This window comes from Euprymna scolopes, chromosome 10 (assembly GCF_053919585.1).
Source record: "Euprymna scolopes isolate OS-2025 chromosome 10, ASM5391958v1, whole genome shotgun sequence".
Lineage (NCBI taxonomy): Eukaryota > Metazoa > Mollusca > Cephalopoda > Sepiida > Sepiolidae > Euprymna > Euprymna scolopes.
Genome location: NC_136491.1, coordinates 63,451,756 through 63,469,959, shown reverse-complemented (window position 1 = coordinate 63,469,959; position 18,204 = coordinate 63,451,756). Strand labels below are relative to the sequence as shown.

The following is an 18,204-nucleotide window of genomic DNA, read 5'->3' as shown; positions in this document are numbered from 1 at the left end:
TCCACAAAATGTGTGTACAGAAACATTGTTGTAGTCTTTCTTTCTTTTTAATGCTCTTCGCAATTAACGGTTAGCAACCTATGCCTTGCCAAACAATTATTTTTGTTTTTCATGACAATCTTTCACAGAAGCTGATAGGAGTTATAAGTTCTCAGACCTACAACAACTAGTGTCATTTCAGAGTTTTCCTTCTCCTAGAATAGTTGCCTTACCAATGCTTGAGAGTCTAGTCTACATAGAAATTTGATGTATCATATATTATTGTTAAAATTATAAATTTTCTTGGATACAGTTTATACTATCAATGGAAGAAAATATATCTCCATTGATCATATGCAACTAACACAGGAAACCTGATGAACTAGAAATAAAAATAAATGAAAAAAATAAGGATAAAATACTTAATGGATTTATAAAAATATATAATAATAATATAAATTTAGCTGAATGATATTTTTCAGAAAGAGAATTATCATCCAAAAACCTCTGGACATTGAAAAACATTAATTTTCACAATAGGCATAGCATATTTTAACATATAAATACTTAATGTTAGCAAACATTTGTATCTTTATGCAAATCAACATCTTATATTCAAAATAAATGAAATAAATGTTGCAAAAAGTAATCATCTTACCTCAAGTGATACATCTTTTGGTTGTAATTCACTTTCAAGAGTTAATGTGCCAAAGTCCACAACAAGAACATTTCCTCCTCTAAAAATAACAAAGTTAAATAATTGTTCACCAAAAAATTCAATAAAATTAAAATTAAATATTGAAAAATGCTTTAAAATAAATCAATGAAATGTTGATATTTTTTCAACTTTTTAAAATGAATCCATTTGCAAACTTATTTGATTAACATTTACAATCATTTTGGATTCAAATTCAAGAAAGATCAAAATAATGTGTAATAGTGAGTTTTCTTGTAAGACAATGGTTTCCAACTAGTATTTCTTATGGTACTTGTACAGTTTAATCAAGACATTAAAAAATTAAAATATCGAAAAAAGTTTAAATTGTGCATATCTGTTATGGAATGAAGTTCTCCGAAAAATTAAATTAAAATTAAATTTTTTTAGATTTGGGGCGGGGGATAAACTCAAATGATAGAAAATATTTGTGTTTGGCTAAATAAAAGTGATGATTACAAATGCATAGATTTAAAACAGTAAAAAACACTTAAAACATTCAATTCAACATAGAAATTACTCCAATTTATTTATTTTTTTTGTTTTCTGTTTCAAATACAAATGAGGGAAGTGGAGGGGGGCAAACACTTAAAACATTTGCTACTTCTGCAATTTACAGACAGTGAAGAAAGAATTATTATTATCATTTAGAAACTCATTCTTAATATGGCGAGGGCTTATTCTTTTTTTTTTTTAACTGTTTCTGTATTTTCATTTAACTTGAAACTTCTCTCTCAAAAATAACACGGTTCATAAACAGTATAAGTATTTAAGAGATAAAAACACAAAAATATAATCGCCCTAAAAAAATATCAGCATTATTTAAGGATTAGCAGTGAAGCCACCCCCTTCCCCTATTTACATGTTCAAATTATTTTTTAAAGGAACCCATACACATTGGATGATTTAAAACAATACCCCCACCTCCGCCAAAATGTTATCAACAAATTAAAAAAGGCTCATATGTTATGAATGAGTTTCTAAATGATAACAATATTTCAGAATGATCCATAAATTGGTGAATTAAAAAACAAAATTGACTTTTTCGGCTTTATTTTTATTTGTTTAGTATTAACTTGATGTTTATTTCAGCACTATCTGTAAACTGCAGAAGTTTTTTGTTTACAATAATAAATATTCTTATGTTTATATATATTTTATAGTCTAAAAACAAAAAAATGTAATAGACGATGTCAGCTGAGATTGAGCATAAAAATTTAGTGTCTTCAAACCATTATCCTATCCACTAACCTAACTGGAACATTCATATCAAGACGCTGGAAAGTAATATATTTAAAGGAAGAAAAGTGTAAAATATCTATGCATATCCACTTGATAAAGGTGTCGATAACAATACAATTATACCTGATGTCCCCTCTCTAATTTTGTGGCATTTCTACCTCAAGGAATTAATGATTTTTTCTAAATTTTAAATATTATTTATCAGAGAGGTTGGAAATCCAGAAAATATAAACTTTATGGGCTTTTGGTTAGCATTTTTTTTACTTTTAGCAAGGCATACAAACGTCCGAACATACATCTGTGTATATCTATTTTATCACATTTATATGACATTTGATTGCTGTTGCCGAGTTCCAGTGTCTGATGAACCAACTGTAACGTTTTTACATCGAATGTGGATACATTCAACCATTTTTTGTTCACAATTAAATGATTTTTGTTGTTGTTTTTGTTGTGCATATTTTTCGAAAACTGGAGCCAGAACAGAAACTCCAGAACCCAATCTTTGTTTACCCATATACCGATCGATGCAGTATGAGTTTATGGTTTAGATTCAAGTCATTCAGGTCTTCTGATAGCTTGTCACCATTAGTGTGCACCACTACTACAGTGGGTTGCGGTAGTTCTCTAACTGAATTGTTTGATATTGGTAGTCAGACCGACCTTGACCTTTTTTGTCTAACATCCTGTACCATAGGCAACATTGATATGTTAATAATGATTACATTTGCTGCCACAAATTCAGGATTTCACCATTGCCTGCTACAGTTGGTCAAAGTTCAGTTTAACTGGTGCTGCCGAGTCTGTTTGTCATGGTAGGACCTGCCAGGGATTCTAATCCCAGACGACATAGCCTCAGCATACCCCCGTTTCCACTTCTCCCCCAGGTTGAGGCCAGCAGGCTGGATTTAAGGAGGTATATTCTTATAGATAGTGAAAACATGAAAGAGAAAAAGATTCCAATTAGTGCTCACACAAATAAAATAACAAATGCCAAGTGTTAAATCTTTTTTTATTTTTTTTTTTTTATAAACTTTATCTGTTGTTTTCCTGTTCTTATAGAGAGCGAAAACATGAAAAAGATTCTGACCAGTACTTACAAACAGAAAATAGCAAATGATAAATGTACAAGAACATTGATTATTTCATGATGATCAGAATTTAAAGTATCATGATTTTGGTTGGTTGGTTTTGTTTTATGGCATATCAACCCTTTTCGGGTTATTTAATGCCGAATCCAAAGATTTTGAAGAAAATTTTTTTTCATAGAGTATATTTGTTGTTTTCATGTTGGTTTCTATTCAACCCATAGTTGGGACCCTAACAGGTACTACCACTCCGGGTCAGAGTGGACCTGGGAGCAATGGTAATTAATACTGCAGAAGAATAAGAAGTGATAGGTTTTTATGATGAGCTTTCATCTCTCATCAAATCTATTTCAAAACATACTTATTGTTGGTGGCAACTTCAGTGCACAGTTAGGCAGGAACCAATGCCGAAAATTTGCATATCATAAAATGTCAAATAGAAATGGAGAACACATGGAACCTTTTTTAAGAGAAAATGATGTCATTTGTGTTAACACTCGTTTCCAAAAAGAGAAGGAAAACTATGGACGTTTAGATATCCAGATTGACACAATGCTAAACTGGACTACATGATGATAAATAAGAAATGGATCAATAGTGCCCAAACTGCAAAGCATATCACTCCAAAGGAGGCATTTCTTCTGATCACCACATAATCACATTGAATATTAATCTCAGTTTAAATAAGCCAAGATCAGATGCAAATACCAGCTACAACTGGGACCTACTAAAACAAAATAAGGATCTACAACACCAATTCAGTAGTCTCACTGTAAAAAGTGCTATGAGGGACTTCAAAAGAATGATGCCAATGAAAATAAAGATAAAGAAGTTAAAGACGTGTATAAAAACTTCATCAAAGATCATAATGAAACTGCAGATCTATTAATCCTAAAGAAAGAAAAGGTGAAACAGAAGCTACATTGGGAAAATGAAATAATTCAAGTTAAAAAAAAGAGACTTAAGCAATCTGGCACAAACAAAAAACACCATCAATAGCAGAAACAACATCAAAAACATAAAGAAGCTCAGAAAGATTTAGAAGCTACATTTCTGTGCTGACAAAAGAACTTTCTAACTTCTTTTAACTTCCGTTTCTACTCTCCGGAAGTGAGTTACTTCCCTTGAGTTTTTCCTTCTTTTCTCTTCCTTTCCTTGAAGTAACAGGTCTCGTTCCCCGGGTCTGTTCTTAGTAAAATAAAGCTTATTTAAAATTCACTCCGTATCAAAGTTTTTTTCATTACAATTTATTTTACTAAGAACAACTAAAACACAAACAATGGAGAAGTTCCTGAAACCTGAACGGCTGGATTTGGATCCCACAAAAATGGACGCTGCCGACACGTGGATACACTGGAAGCGGTCGTTCACGATATTCCTAGAAGCGGTTAATGGTTCACCCCTTACGGACGAGTCGAAATTAAACCTGCTAATCAAATTGGTGTCTCCGACAATATATAAATATATCTCGGACATCAACGACTATCGGACAGCCATGAACGCCCTCGAGGAGGTTTTTGTTGAACCCCAAAACATCATCTTCTGTTGGCATTTATTGGCTACTCGTCGACAACGGACAAATGAAAGTGTGGACCAATATCTACAGTCATTGAAAGAACTTGCCAAGGACTGTGAATTCCAGGCTGTGACGGCCATACAGGCGAGGGACGAATATATAAGGGACGCGTTCATAAACGGGATTTCATCATCCCACACATAAGACAAAGACTTTTGGAAAACAAGAGACTCAACTTACACATACATATCTGCTACTAAAAACGAAGAGGACAAAACAACAACCAGACTGAGCATGAGGAGCAACCCACAGCAGCGGCACTCCCAGGGCAGAAATGCTTCTTCTGTGGAAAACCAAAGCATAACAGGGCGAGTTGTGCTGCCAGAAACTCAATATGCAAAAACTGCAAGAAGAAGGGGCATTTTGCACGTGTCTGTAGATCTCCAACGGCGGTTGCTACGAATTACGGTGAGTCTCTTCTTGCTTCTTCGGTTCCTTGTTTTAATTCCTCAAAAAGCCTATCTCATTTGTCCTTGTGGGGAAAAATCAGAGGTGAACTTATTAGTATACTCGTTGATACCGGGAGCTCCGAAAATTTCATCCACCCTGATAAAGTTAAGAAGCTCGGGTTAGCAGTCTTGCCAAGTTCGGAGAGAATCTTAATGGCTAGTAGTTCTCATACATCTACAACTCTTGGACATTGTATTGTATCTCTCAGTCTGAAAGGAAGGGTGTACAATAATATCAAACTGTCGATTATGGCAGACTTATGCAGTGACATTATTTTCAGATTATTATGGCAGACTTATGCAGTGACATTATTTTCGGGCATAAATTTTTAAACCAACATTCGTCAGTAGAAATACCTTTCGGAGGACCCCTCCCCCCTCTCTCTGTTTGTGGGCTAACCGCCATTAAAAATGTTCCTTACTCCTCTCTCTTTACAAACTTAACCACCGACTGTCGCCCAATAGCCATTAAATCCTGGAGACATACCCTACCTGATGCCGAATTTATTAAATCAGAAATAACTCGTATGCTAAAGGAAGGTATTATAGAACCCTCTCAATCTCCGTGTTGTAGTGTCTCCTGCGAATCATAAGAAGAGGCTTGTTGTGGATTACTCCCAAACAATAAATCGTTTCACTCTCCTAGATGCTTATCCTCTTCCTCGAATGGAGGATATGGTAAATGAGATTACCACTTACCAAGTGTTTAGCACTCTTGATTTAACCAGTGCATATCATCAAGTTGCCATCAAACCGGAAGAACGAAAGTATACTGCCTTCGAAGCTTCTGGATCCCTCTACCAGTTTCGTCGGATTCCGTTCGGAGTAACTAATGGAGTAGCCAGTTTCCAACGAGTCATCGATGATATCATCAAACGAGAGGACCTCCGAGGAACCTTCGCCTACACTGACAACGTTACAGTTTGTGGAGAAAATCAGGCTGAGCATGATACCAATTTACAAAGCTTTATGAAGGCAGTGGCGAAGTATGGACTAACCCTGAATGAAAACAAGTGTCACTACTCCCTTGCTTCTGTAGACCTGCTTGGGTACACTATAAGCAAAGGTTCAGTAAAACCAGACTCTGACAGGCTCACAGGTTTGATGGACTTGCCTGTTCCTCCAGACCTTCCTTCTCTTCGTTGAGCGATGGGAATATTTTCTCATTATTCAAAATGGATATCCAACTTCTCTGAGAAACTGCACCCCCTTACCAAAGTTACCAAGTTTCCTCTCACTAAGGAACAAACCAACGCCTTTAGAGAACTGAAGAAAGAAATTGCGAAATCATCCCTAGTAGCCATAGACTCTTCTCTTCCCCTCGAGGTCGAAACTGATGCTTTAGAGCATGCTATCGCTGCCTCCCTAACCCAGAACTCTCGACCAGTGGTCATCTTTTCAAGAACTTTAATCTCCGCTGAGCAGAAACATTCTGCGGTTGTAGAAGCGATCCAAAAATGGCGACATTTATTGCTGGGGAAGCATTTCAAATTGATCACTGACCAAAAATCGTTCTCTTTTAGGTTCGACCCCAAGGGAAAGAGTAAAATAAAAAATGAGAAGATTACGAGATGGAAGCTGGAGCTTGCCTGTTTTAGCTACGATATCACTTATCGTCCAGGGAAACAGAATGCTGCTGCAGACGCTTTGTCTCGAATTTGTTCTTCTATCACCTCTGCTGACAAATTACACTCTTTGCACACAGATTTATGCCATACGGGGGTAATCAGGATGGTACACTTCGTCAGAACCAAAAATCTCCCATACTCTGAGGAAGATGTGAGAGCAGTTATGAAAGCATGTCGGGTCTGCTCTGAAATAAAACCCAGGTTTCTCAAGACATCTCCTCAGACTCTCATAAAGGTGAATTTAAAGTGTGAATTTCAAAGGACCGTTACCTTCAAATTCCCGCAACACATACATACTGACTGTCATTGATGAATACTCGCGCTTTCCTTTCACTTTCCCCTGTGCCGATGTTTCAGCTGCTACTGTCCGGAAACACTTAACTAACTTATTCTCCATATTTGGAAACCCTTCTTTTATACATTCTGATCGCGGAACTGCTTTCATGTCGGAGGAACTAAAGGAGTTCTTGCTTTCTCGAGGCACTGCTACTAGCCAAACAACTGCTTTCAACCCTCAAGGTAACGGACAAGTGGAAAGATATAACGGTATCATTTGGCTGACAGTAAGTCTGGCTCTGCGATCAAGAAACCTTCACATTACAAATTGGGAAAGAGTACTAGATGTAACCCTCCACAGCGTTCGCTCACTGTTTTCCACCTCCACTAATTGTACTCCCCATGAACACCTCTTCAATTTCCAAAGGAAATCAGCCACTGGAGATTCTATGCCCACCTGGTTTACTAACGCTAAGTCTGTCCTTTTAAAGCGGCATGTGCGTGGAAGCAAATATGAGCCCCTGGTCAAGACCGTAGATCTACTTGAAGTCAATCCGAACTATGTTCATGTTCGTTTTGATAATAGACGAAAGACGACAGTATCCTTACGCCACTTATCGCCATTGGGTGATAGGCTGAGCAGCTTGGAGGCAGAATCAGATCCGGATATGGAGAACCAACAGCTGCAGAATGCACCTCTGGAATCTAACCTTTCAGATCCTCAGCCTAGTGGGATCGAAAACTCCATCCTAGAGGATTCGGTTCCTACTCCTCCCCTCTCCGATGATCGACAAAAAAGATCATCAGAGGAAGACAAGGCGCTGGGTCTTCGACACTCTACCAGAGTCCGTCGCAGCCCTCCATATTTAGCTGCAAACTATCAGCTTTAAACTTTTGTTTCTTTTCTCTTTTTTTTCAGCCTAAACAGACACCCCCCCCCCTTTGCTGAGATTCCTTGAAGCCTTGTGCCCCCTGAAAGTCATGCGGCCCCGAATTTCACTGAGCGGCGGAGAATGTGCAGACAAAAGAACTCTCTAACTTCTTTTAACTTCAGGTCTCTGAAACAAAAATGTAGTAGGCAAAACAAACAAAAAAAAATACAACTAAAAACAGACGGAACAAAAACTCGCTTCTCGCAGACACGTGGGTCGTAACAAGCACAATCTACTCGCCAGAATCACCTACACACAATCTGCAGAAACCTGCCTCTCCTTTCCAGTGTCCTGCCTTTATAGTGGCCGGGAACGACGTATTTGCATAATCGCGCGAGAGCAGACGTGATTCAACGATAATTACATTGGGTAAACACTAATAAAAGCCCATGGGCGCCATCTTGGAACTTTCTCTTCCGCTCAGCCCAAAACAGACGTATCCGAGGTAAGCTCTCTATTTCTCATTTTGGTTACTGCTAATTCTGCTACAGTCTCGTTCCTCGGGTCTGTTCGTAGTAAAATAAAGCTTCTTTACAGTTCACTCCGTATCGAAGTTTTTCATTACAATATCTCAAAGAACAGCAGAACTACATACAGTCTCAAATTGATAAAATTACAAATACCAACGCAAATAGACAATCTTCACTTGATATTAGAGACAGAAAAATAGTTACTAAGGTCAAGCATTTTCGAAATCTACTCAGCAAAAAGCCAATTGTATCTGAATGTTTCATCCAAATTAATCGCGAACAAGAACATTAGTAATAAAAACCGGGCCATTCACTGAAAATGAATTGGAAATAGTTTTGAAGAAACTAACAAACAAGAAAGCATCTGGTATTGACAAAATTACACTTGAAATATGGAAAACCGGCAAGTTTAATGCCCTCCTGCTATATTATTGTAGTGAAGTGTACAAGAGCAGTAGGATTAAGTAATGGACTGAAAGTTGCATAGTCCTTCCCAAAGAAAGGAGATCTCAGTCAGACAAATAATTATAGAGGCAAATAGCTGCAAAAGTATAGAACAAGATGCTCCTCAATAGAATACAACCTGAAATCGAAGAGATGCTCAGAAGAAATCAAAACAGGTTTTAAAAAAGCGGCTCAACAATCATTCAAATTTGTTAGAAAAATTATTGAAGGAGTAAAACAACTACTGGCAACATTACTGCTTGTAGATTTTTTTACAGCTTTTGATTTCTTGACATGTGGTATCCATGAAGAAATCGTTTCAGCTATAATGATCCCATATAAGAATACTAAAGCCATGGTGTGCTCTCCAGATGGCAACACTGACTTCTTTGAAATAAAAGATGGCATACTACAGGGTGAAACTCTGACTCTATTCTTATTTGTGATCAGTCTCGATTATGTACTAAACTACTCAATCAATATGAGGAATATGGCCTAACATTGTCTCCAACAAGAAGCAGAAAAGAAGGTTACCAACGTTGATTATGCTCATAATCTTGCTTTGTTAGCTGATGACAATGCTAATGCACAAAAGTTGCTACATATCCTGGAAGAGTCAACTGTCATGATTGGACTGCATACAAACACAACTAAAACAGAATATATGTCCTTCCACCAAACTAGCCCAATTGAAACACTACACAGAACACCACTCAAACAAGTAAATGACTTTGAATATCTTGGCAGTTACATCACATCCACCAAAAATGATGTCTAAGCAGAATAGCCAAGGCTTGGAGTGCACTTAATTAGCTGAAATTTATATGGAAATCTGTCCTCTTGGAACAGATCAAGAAAAACTTTTTAAAGGGATAGTCGAGACAGTGCTGCTTTATGGTTCAATAGCATGGACTCTCAGTAAAAACCTTGATAGTAGGTTAGATGGAACTTACACTAGAACACTCCAGGCAGCGTTAAACTGGAAAACATATACACAATTAGTCGTCTGTGTGGTTGGCTGCCCAGGATCTCTTCAGTAATAAGAAAAAGAAGAACACGATATACCGGACACAGAAGAAATAATGAAGTAGTCAGTGATGTAGTACTGTGGGATCCTAAACACTGTCAAGATGTACAAAAAATTATTGACAGAAGACACTGGCTTACAACTTGAAAATCTTTCTTTGATGGAAAATAGAGACTCATAGGGGGGGAAGAGTCAATTTGATCCGGTCAACGTACCCGATATGATTAAATTGATGTTTATATTGTTAGAATAAAATTGTAATATATTAATGCGTCGCTTTATATCTAATAGCATTCTTAAAAACAAAATGGCTGCTCCTAAAAATCACAATTTGTTTCTCATGAGTTAATACAGCAAGTAATTCTATAGAATTTGATCAATAAAAAGGGCACCATTAATTTTGTTAATATTTCAATGGTTTTTGTTGCAATATTTTGGACATATTAATGGGGTATGATCCCACACAGTCGGACGATTCTATTTATAAACGATGCTGCTAAGAACTGACGAATCAAATTAATTCACGTTCTGCTACAAACCAATCAGAAACTAGAATTGCTTCATAAATATTAAACCTTTTCTGGAGCAATTTCACATGTTCTTTCCCGGGTTTCGACACGGTAAGAATATTTTGTTCTGTGGAACTGTCTACTACAAACAAGTCATCTCCCAGGACTTGTGTGTAACAGCGAACCATCTGAAACTGTTCTGAAACTCAAAATGGCTTACACTTCTAGAGTTTTTTTTTTTTTTTGCGTGTGTCTTTTTTTTTTTTTTTTTTTTTTTTTACAAAGGCATCACCACATTATCAAGGCCGAGAGGCCACTCAAGGATAAGGGTTAAAGAGTGTACAGTAGAAGTTGGTCAATATAGTAATCATTAGTAATGAAAATTTGGTAAATTTAATAACTTATATGGAACGGCTCATCAAGAACTTATTTACCTTAGACTTGAACACAACCATATTGTAGTCAGCCGGAAAGCAGGAAAACGGAAGACAATTCCACAGGCGTGCAGTTCTAAGAAAGAAGCTTTGTTCATGGAATCTATGTTTAGGTTTAGGCACAGATAAAGAGTGGGGGAAATTATTGATAGTGTTTACAGCTAGACGAGTGTTTCTTGTGAAAGTTTGGCGAGGGGGGACCATAGATTGAAGCTCAGTTGAACACTTTCCATGAAAATAACGATACATCAGAGACAAACTCGCAACATCTCTTCTGTGAGATAGAGGTTGTAAGGAGGAGAAAAGGACATCTCCTACGAGGCTACGAAGTCTATTTTGAACTCTATCAAGGCAGGACAAGTCCTTTCTAGCAGCTCCTGCCCAGATGTGGCAACAGTATTCCATCCTTGGACGTACCTGGCTCTTATATAGATAGAGAATAGCATCAGCAGTGAGATATCTACTGGATCGATAGAAAGATCCCACCATTTTTCCAGCGGCCTTGGCAACAGATTTGATATACGTGTTCCATTTAAGATCAGGAGTAATGGTCAAGCCCAGAAGCTTGTCAAAACTTGAGGCCTCCTGAAGACGAGAGCCATTCATTTCAATTGATGACAAATGTGGATTAAAATGTTGATGATGTAAAGAGAGAAGCTTGGTTTTAGATGCATTAAAAGTAACCAGCCACTCCTTTCCCCATTGTACTACATGCTCAAGATCAGAGGAGAGAGAATTGGAGAGTACTTGCTCGTTTACTGTCTTAGATGTGGTACCATCAGCATAAATGTCTACAAATGATGTAAGGATATGATTTGGAAGATCATTAATGTAGACCAGGAAAAGAGTTGGGCCCAGGATGGATCCCTGAGGGACACCGGCATTAATACTGTGAGCTTCTGATTTTTGCCCCTCAACTACTACTCTTATGAACCTATCAGAAAGAAATGATTTAATAATTGAGAAGACTTTTCCAGCTATACCATAGCTAGCGATCTTATGAAGTAAACCTTTATGCCTTATGTCTTAAATCAAATATAGACTTTCTATGAATCTGGTTGTTTTATCATTATCCTCTATTTTTAAAAATATCTGAGAGACAAAATCATTATATTCTTTAATGAAAACTTATCTTACCTTTGCAATGAGCCATGTTCTGGAATGACCATATATGGAGATCTCATATTTACCGAGACATGCATCGTCTATAAAGATAAAGTATATCAATTCTTTTATAATATAATAATGTTTTTTCATGATATAATTACTCATTAAGCATTATATATTTATAAAATCGATTAATAAATTTAATTTATAATGCTGTTTGTAGGAGTCATATAAAAAGAAGCTAAATTTACTTTGTAAATATTATTTCTTTTACAGATCTACTCATGGCATCAGTAAAAGCTAGAACTAAAATCCTATTTCTAAATGCTTGAATTTAGGAGAAAAATCAAAAGCTGAAATTAATTTTTCATTAACTTTATATGATAAAAACATTATATTCTCTTCTATTTGGTTTTTAATGGTAAGTTAATATAAAATTTCCCAGATAGTTTAAAAAATGCATTTTACAAATCAAAACACATATTAAATTGAAATTAATATATATATATATATATATATATATATATATATATATATATATATATATATATATCTTATTTCATTATTATTGGATTCATTTTATGTGATAAATCATAGTATTTTTACATAAATTTTGCAGTGTAAAATCAAAAATAAAGAAAAAATATCTGGAAGAAAAGTATTGGTTAATAAAAAAACATAAAAACATTGTTAAAATTAACTTTCTTGAAAGTCCATATTTTTTGGATTCTTCTCATCTTTAGCTTTATTTTTTGCACAAGTGCATGTTTGTGTTTATTTGTGCTTCACCCTTGTTTCATCAGCCATAATTGAGTAGAAGTCATAAGTAATTTGCAGTTGTATTTTGGATGTCACCTTTCAGAAGAGTGTACTTTTACAACTGAATTTTACCAAGTACTCTATCAACTGCATTATAGGTCCTTGCAGCACAGTGAATGGAATACTTAGTAAACTAAATGCAACTGGTTTGCCTTCTTGTATCAGTGCTACTCCCAAGCACTTTTGTGAGGTATCTACTTTCAGTAATACTCGATTTTACTGGTCATAGTAAGATTCAAGGGGTCATATTCTTTAGGTCATAATAGCACTTTTGGTGATCAAATATTCATGATAACTGGGTATGCTTTTTCTGCGGAATTTGGAATATGCTGGGATAAGTTGTTCTCCAATCCCAAGAAGTGCTGTAACTCATGTTTGTTTTATGGATTAGGCATCATTTGTATGTTGCATAATTTTTCTGTGTCTGGCTTGTACCAACAGATGTGTACATGAATTACCGAAGAATGTCATAGCGAGATATTTGATGACACACTTTTCACTGTTAAATACAAGACTTGTTTTGGTTGCTATAATCATTAAATTATGCAGATTCTTATCATGCTTTTCCCACTATATTGCTGCATCATTATTGATGCTAGCAACACCATCTAAACCTTCAAGAATTTGGTTCATCCTTGCCTGTCAGATGCTTAGGCAAAATAGTTATTGTTTCCAGCAAATGGTATTCTGCATGTTGTCAGAAACTGTGATTTTACATCCAGCTGAGCTCACTGAATATTTTTGGCATTGCAAACTTCAGATTCAGCTCTTCTACTGTTCGTGTCTTGCAGGGGCATCTTTTCATGTTGAACTCTCATTTGCATGAATATCCTAAAAGGATTATGTTCTTCCAGCTTCTTTAATACATCTTCTATCAGCTTTTCTGTTTTATTTCAGCATTGATAGAGGGGATCAATGAATGGCTCTGCATCCTTTTTTGCTGAAGTTGCCAATTCTGTCAAACTGTTTTGAATATCTTTGCCTCAGTTGTTCAATGTTAGTGATGCGTGTAGATTGTTGTCAGAGATTTATATTTCAAATAGCGTCAAGATTTTTCATAAGTCATTTGTAATGGCAGGGTTAAGAATATTTACAACATAAAATATTGCATCTACCATTTTCAACGCTTTATACTGACATCGGATATTATTGATAATTTCATTGCAAGTTATGGTGTCACATCTGTATGATATGAGCTTTATATGTTTAGCTGGCCATAAGATGTTAAGGGCAGTTCCATTTGTTTCACAAATTTGTCGAAATGTTCGTAATAGCAATGTATTGCCTGATGCTCACAAATAAATTTTCGAACAGATTGTGTGTGTGTGTGTGTGTGTGATGAATTTGGAATATGAGGTGGTTTAATATTTAGGGTTGTATATGTCTCCGCTCTAGCATGTTTAGTGACACTATCCATGTACTTGGCACTTATTGTAATAAAGTAGAAGTGCTTGTGATAGTTTTTACTTGTTTTCTTCTATGTCTTTTTTCTTCTCTGTTGTTTGGTTTTCTCTCTTGATTGCATGATTTGCTTGTGTGACCCTTGTTCCCACATGCAGAATATTTGTCATGATACGCTGGACATTAATGTGGCTTGTAATAAGTTTTGCATTTTTTGCCTCAGTTGCAGTTGTGGATTTTCTTGTCTCTTGATATACCAAGTACTTGTAGCTGTTCAGATCTTGCTGAAAGGGATTCATAATTCTGCCTTCAACAATGTATATCACATATTTTATGATCTTTGGGTCTGCTTTATAGTTGGTTCTAGAATATATCATACAATTTTGAGGCATTTATCAATTTAATGATGCATTTGTGCAGTTCTTTTGATCGTGATTACAAAATCGTCTAAGAATTCATTTTATTTTTGCATGCAGCCTATGTATTCTCAAATGCATGTTTCTGTTTATTTGTGCTTTGTAAAAATTCCATAGATTTTGTTTTGACTTTTTTGTTCATCAGTCAGACCACAGGCGTTCAAGTGTTTGATTCCTTCATCACCTATGCTACAATAGATCTTTTGTTTATTTTGGTTTGGTCTACGATCTCCTCATTTTCTAGATATAAGATTATTTTTTGCTTAAATAATGATATTGATTCACTAAGGGTAGGGTCAGATCAGTTCATTGTTTGTAAATGAGAAACCATGTAATTAGAGCCGTTTTGTCAACAGGTTGTTTAAGGTCAAGGTCAAGTGACAGTTCTGGTTGATATAGTGATCTACGTTTTAGGCGTGAAAATAATAGTTCCTTTCTCTTTAACTTGTTTCAAGTTTACGAAAATGTTTATAGTTTCTATTTTTTTACAGGAAATTAATTTGTTTGAATATTGTTCTATTCACAGCATCACTTTTACTATGGATTTTGACAGTATTCATGTTATCTCTCTTGTAAGTATATGCTTCTAAAAAGTATTGGGAAAACAAAGTACCAAGCTGGAGAAGAGGTTGTAGCATGTAAATTGTTTTTTTAATTTTTTATTTTGGAAAGAAATCAGTAAAAACGTAGTACAGTATTTCTTAATTCTGTTTTTTTTTTTCTTGACATTATGCCTTTAACGAAAACATTTCAGAATTAAAAGCCACTATTTCTTTACCAAATATCAAACCACATAAATTACCTTGTGCTGTTCTATGGCATACTGCAAACTCAGGCGACTATACTGCACAGCTTGTTGCAAACTTTCAACAGCAGCATTTTTCATCTCAACTTTCATATTTGGGAATTGGAAAAAAGCTGTTAGCTCAGATATGGAATGCTGAAATAAAACCAACAATATTAAAAGATTTCCATGTAAAAATAAAATCAAAAGTAATTAGAAAATAAATAAATTTACAAAATAATGAAGAAAAGTGGAAGATTGTGTTGAAACATTTTGTTGTATATAGAATGTGGCACAATGATAAGCTTTTGAGGAACTGGGGCTTTCTGCATTAATAAACCTTTGTACCAGATTTGTCCAGTACTCACAGGGAAATACGCAGAGACAGGTTAGTGCAGATATTTCAAAATGTCAGTACATTCCAACTGGGGTTAAGATTGACAGGTGACGGCTACCAGTGAAATTGTTTATGTAACCAGGTGCAAAAGAGACAAAGATTAAACCTACATGTTGCAATCAGGTTGTTAAACAATGATAATATTTCGGTAGCTTTAGTTTTTAGCGTGTATGCATCTCTCTCTCTCTCTCTCTCCCTTTCATTCTTCTCTCTTTCCATCACTCTCTTTTTTTCTCTCTGCAAGAGCGAGAAGAATAGTATTGTATTAAAGAATTTTGCTGTGTACGTTGCCAGGGACAAACGTATAGCAGTTTGGGCAATGATCGCAGACAGCGATGGACAGGTCAAGAATATGTCTCAAATTTAAAATGTTCCTTAAATATAAAATAAAATAATTTTATTTTTGATTACAAAATTGTCTTTGTTCACTGTTTTGTATAAGCGTAAAATTTCAGCAAGTCTACATTTAAACTTATACACACACCCAAAAGAGAAGAATGAGATTTGAGCATTTGTTACTGTAATTAACAACAACAAAAAAAAGAGATAAAAAAACAAATATGTGACAAATAAATGTTACTAAAGGCAAGACTCTTCTACCTACCTGGATTAGTTTTCAAGCAATTAGATAAGATTAAAAAGTTAAAATGGACTGGAAATGATTATTGTTTTATGTTAAATCTATGTGCAAAACTGCTTTTCTATTCGAAATTTTAAAATAATCACATGTAATCATCTAAAAAAAAAAAAAGAAGTAGAATCTCATTTTGGTGGAGTGAGCTAGCTAAAGGTGTTAATCTATTTGCCGCCTGCGCAATTTGTGAAGCTTGGGGGAACTCAATTTTTTAATGCATATAAGCATTAATTATTGATAGGTTGAGAGATGATAACTAGTTTGTGTGTAAAAGGTGTAAGACAATGGGGAGTGATCACAACTCAGATGTAGAGAAAGCTTATTTGAATGGCCAAGTTATTCAGATTGTCCACCAATGTTGTTACCTTAGAACACAGGCTGATGCAAGAATTAAGAGTGGATAAAGTAAGTTCAAGGATATTCTGCCGTTACCAAACAACAGAGTATTACCATTGTTGATCAAGAGTATGAAGTATGTATACATGGTGTGATGATACATGAAAGCAGGGTTAAAAGTGTTAATTATCTATTATCAATCTTCAAGTGACCTTGCTAGGCTAAGAATAGAAATATTGTTTTGGTCAAATAAGTTTAGCTGTAAGTTAATTACGTAAATAGTGAAGTGATATGTTTATAGATTTAGCTGTACCTTGCTATAAACATAAGAATTTAGAAATCCAAAATAATTATTGATAAGTAACACTGTTCATGCCACATTTAGATAGGTGACCGGAGGTCACGTTAAGGAGACATCACCAGAACTAACAGGTGAAAAAGATTAGAGGAGAGAGTTTGGGTTTTGTCACCAAAGTGTGCAGACATGCTCTATAATGACTTCAGAAGAAAATTAAATCTGAACAGTATAAGAACAGGGGATTGCAACCCTATCCCGAGTATCGATACATTCTGCAATGAAAAGAGACATCAGTGATCTCACTGAACTTTTCTTTTATCCGAATTGAGACAAATGAGTAATCAGAAAATCCCAACAGAGACAATGGATAAGCACTGTTCAGGACACATTGTCAAGAAAAGATAAAGGAGGCTTGCAAAATATCCACTAGCATTTTCATATTATTTTAAATACTATTCTTATCTTGGTTGTTATATTCACAATATTTGTGATGATGTAATGTCCACTTCTTTTTAGGTGCATCGTTTCAAATTTGAGAATCTAATGTACTTGGAAATTTTTATGTTGAACATAAATGTTGAATTTATTGACTGTAGTAAGGATTGACCCTTCAATCTCCAGAGAACAGTCATGTTAATCAGCACTACTAAATGTTACATCACTTGTCCATTTGGATAATTTTAGTATGAATATAAATAGTATTAAAATTAATCTTGTCTAGCTATGTAGTATTACTACTTATTACAGTATATGTCAAATTTATTAGCAAAAAATAGCAAAGTGTAAGAAGCCATTTAAAAGAACAGTTAGAAGATAGGATCTGAATATTTGTTCAAGGTAACTTTAAACCTGGATATGGTACGTTTTCACAGTGCAATGACCCAAAATGAAAAAGATTTCTGTTGTGAATATGGATTATCTCCTCTTTGATAATCCAAGCTATAAAAGCTGTACATTGTCAAGTAGATGAGTAGTAAGATTCTTAATTGAATAAAAGATTACTAGACGGAATCTCTTGTCCTGTTTTCATTACAATTTATTCAATTAAGAATGGAACAATTTATATGACTCGAGTAATTTACCACAGATCCAGAAAGTGATTCAACTGACAAGTGCTAGAAATATTGGTGGGAGATAGTTACAAATTTCATCAAGGTTCTACATTCAGAAAGGCCGGGACATCCCATCAATAAGCGTGCGCTCCTAACCCTGTCTCATACAGTCAACAAAATTATCTTGGATT

The 18,204-nt window shown here is 35.2% G+C and overlaps 1 protein-coding gene across 5 annotated transcripts in view; it reads right to left on the bottom strand.

The window, feature by feature from the left end:
- Positions 1 to 18,204, bottom strand: part of LOC145286018 (intermembrane lipid transfer protein VPS13A-like) — a 965,259-nt gene that overhangs the window by 673,229 nt on the left and 273,826 nt on the right. For all 5 annotated transcript variants that reach the window (XM_080134633.1, XM_080134635.1, XM_080134636.1 and 2 more), the window contains exons 18-20: positions 15,315 to 15,452; positions 11,907 to 11,974; positions 638 to 716 (exon numbers count right to left, since the gene is read on the bottom strand). In XM_080134633.1, coding sequence (XP_079990759.1) covers positions 638 to 716; positions 11,907 to 11,974; positions 15,315 to 15,452 — 285 coding nt within the window. The remainder of the gene's footprint in view (positions 1 to 637; positions 717 to 11,906; positions 11,975 to 15,314; positions 15,453 to 18,204) is intronic.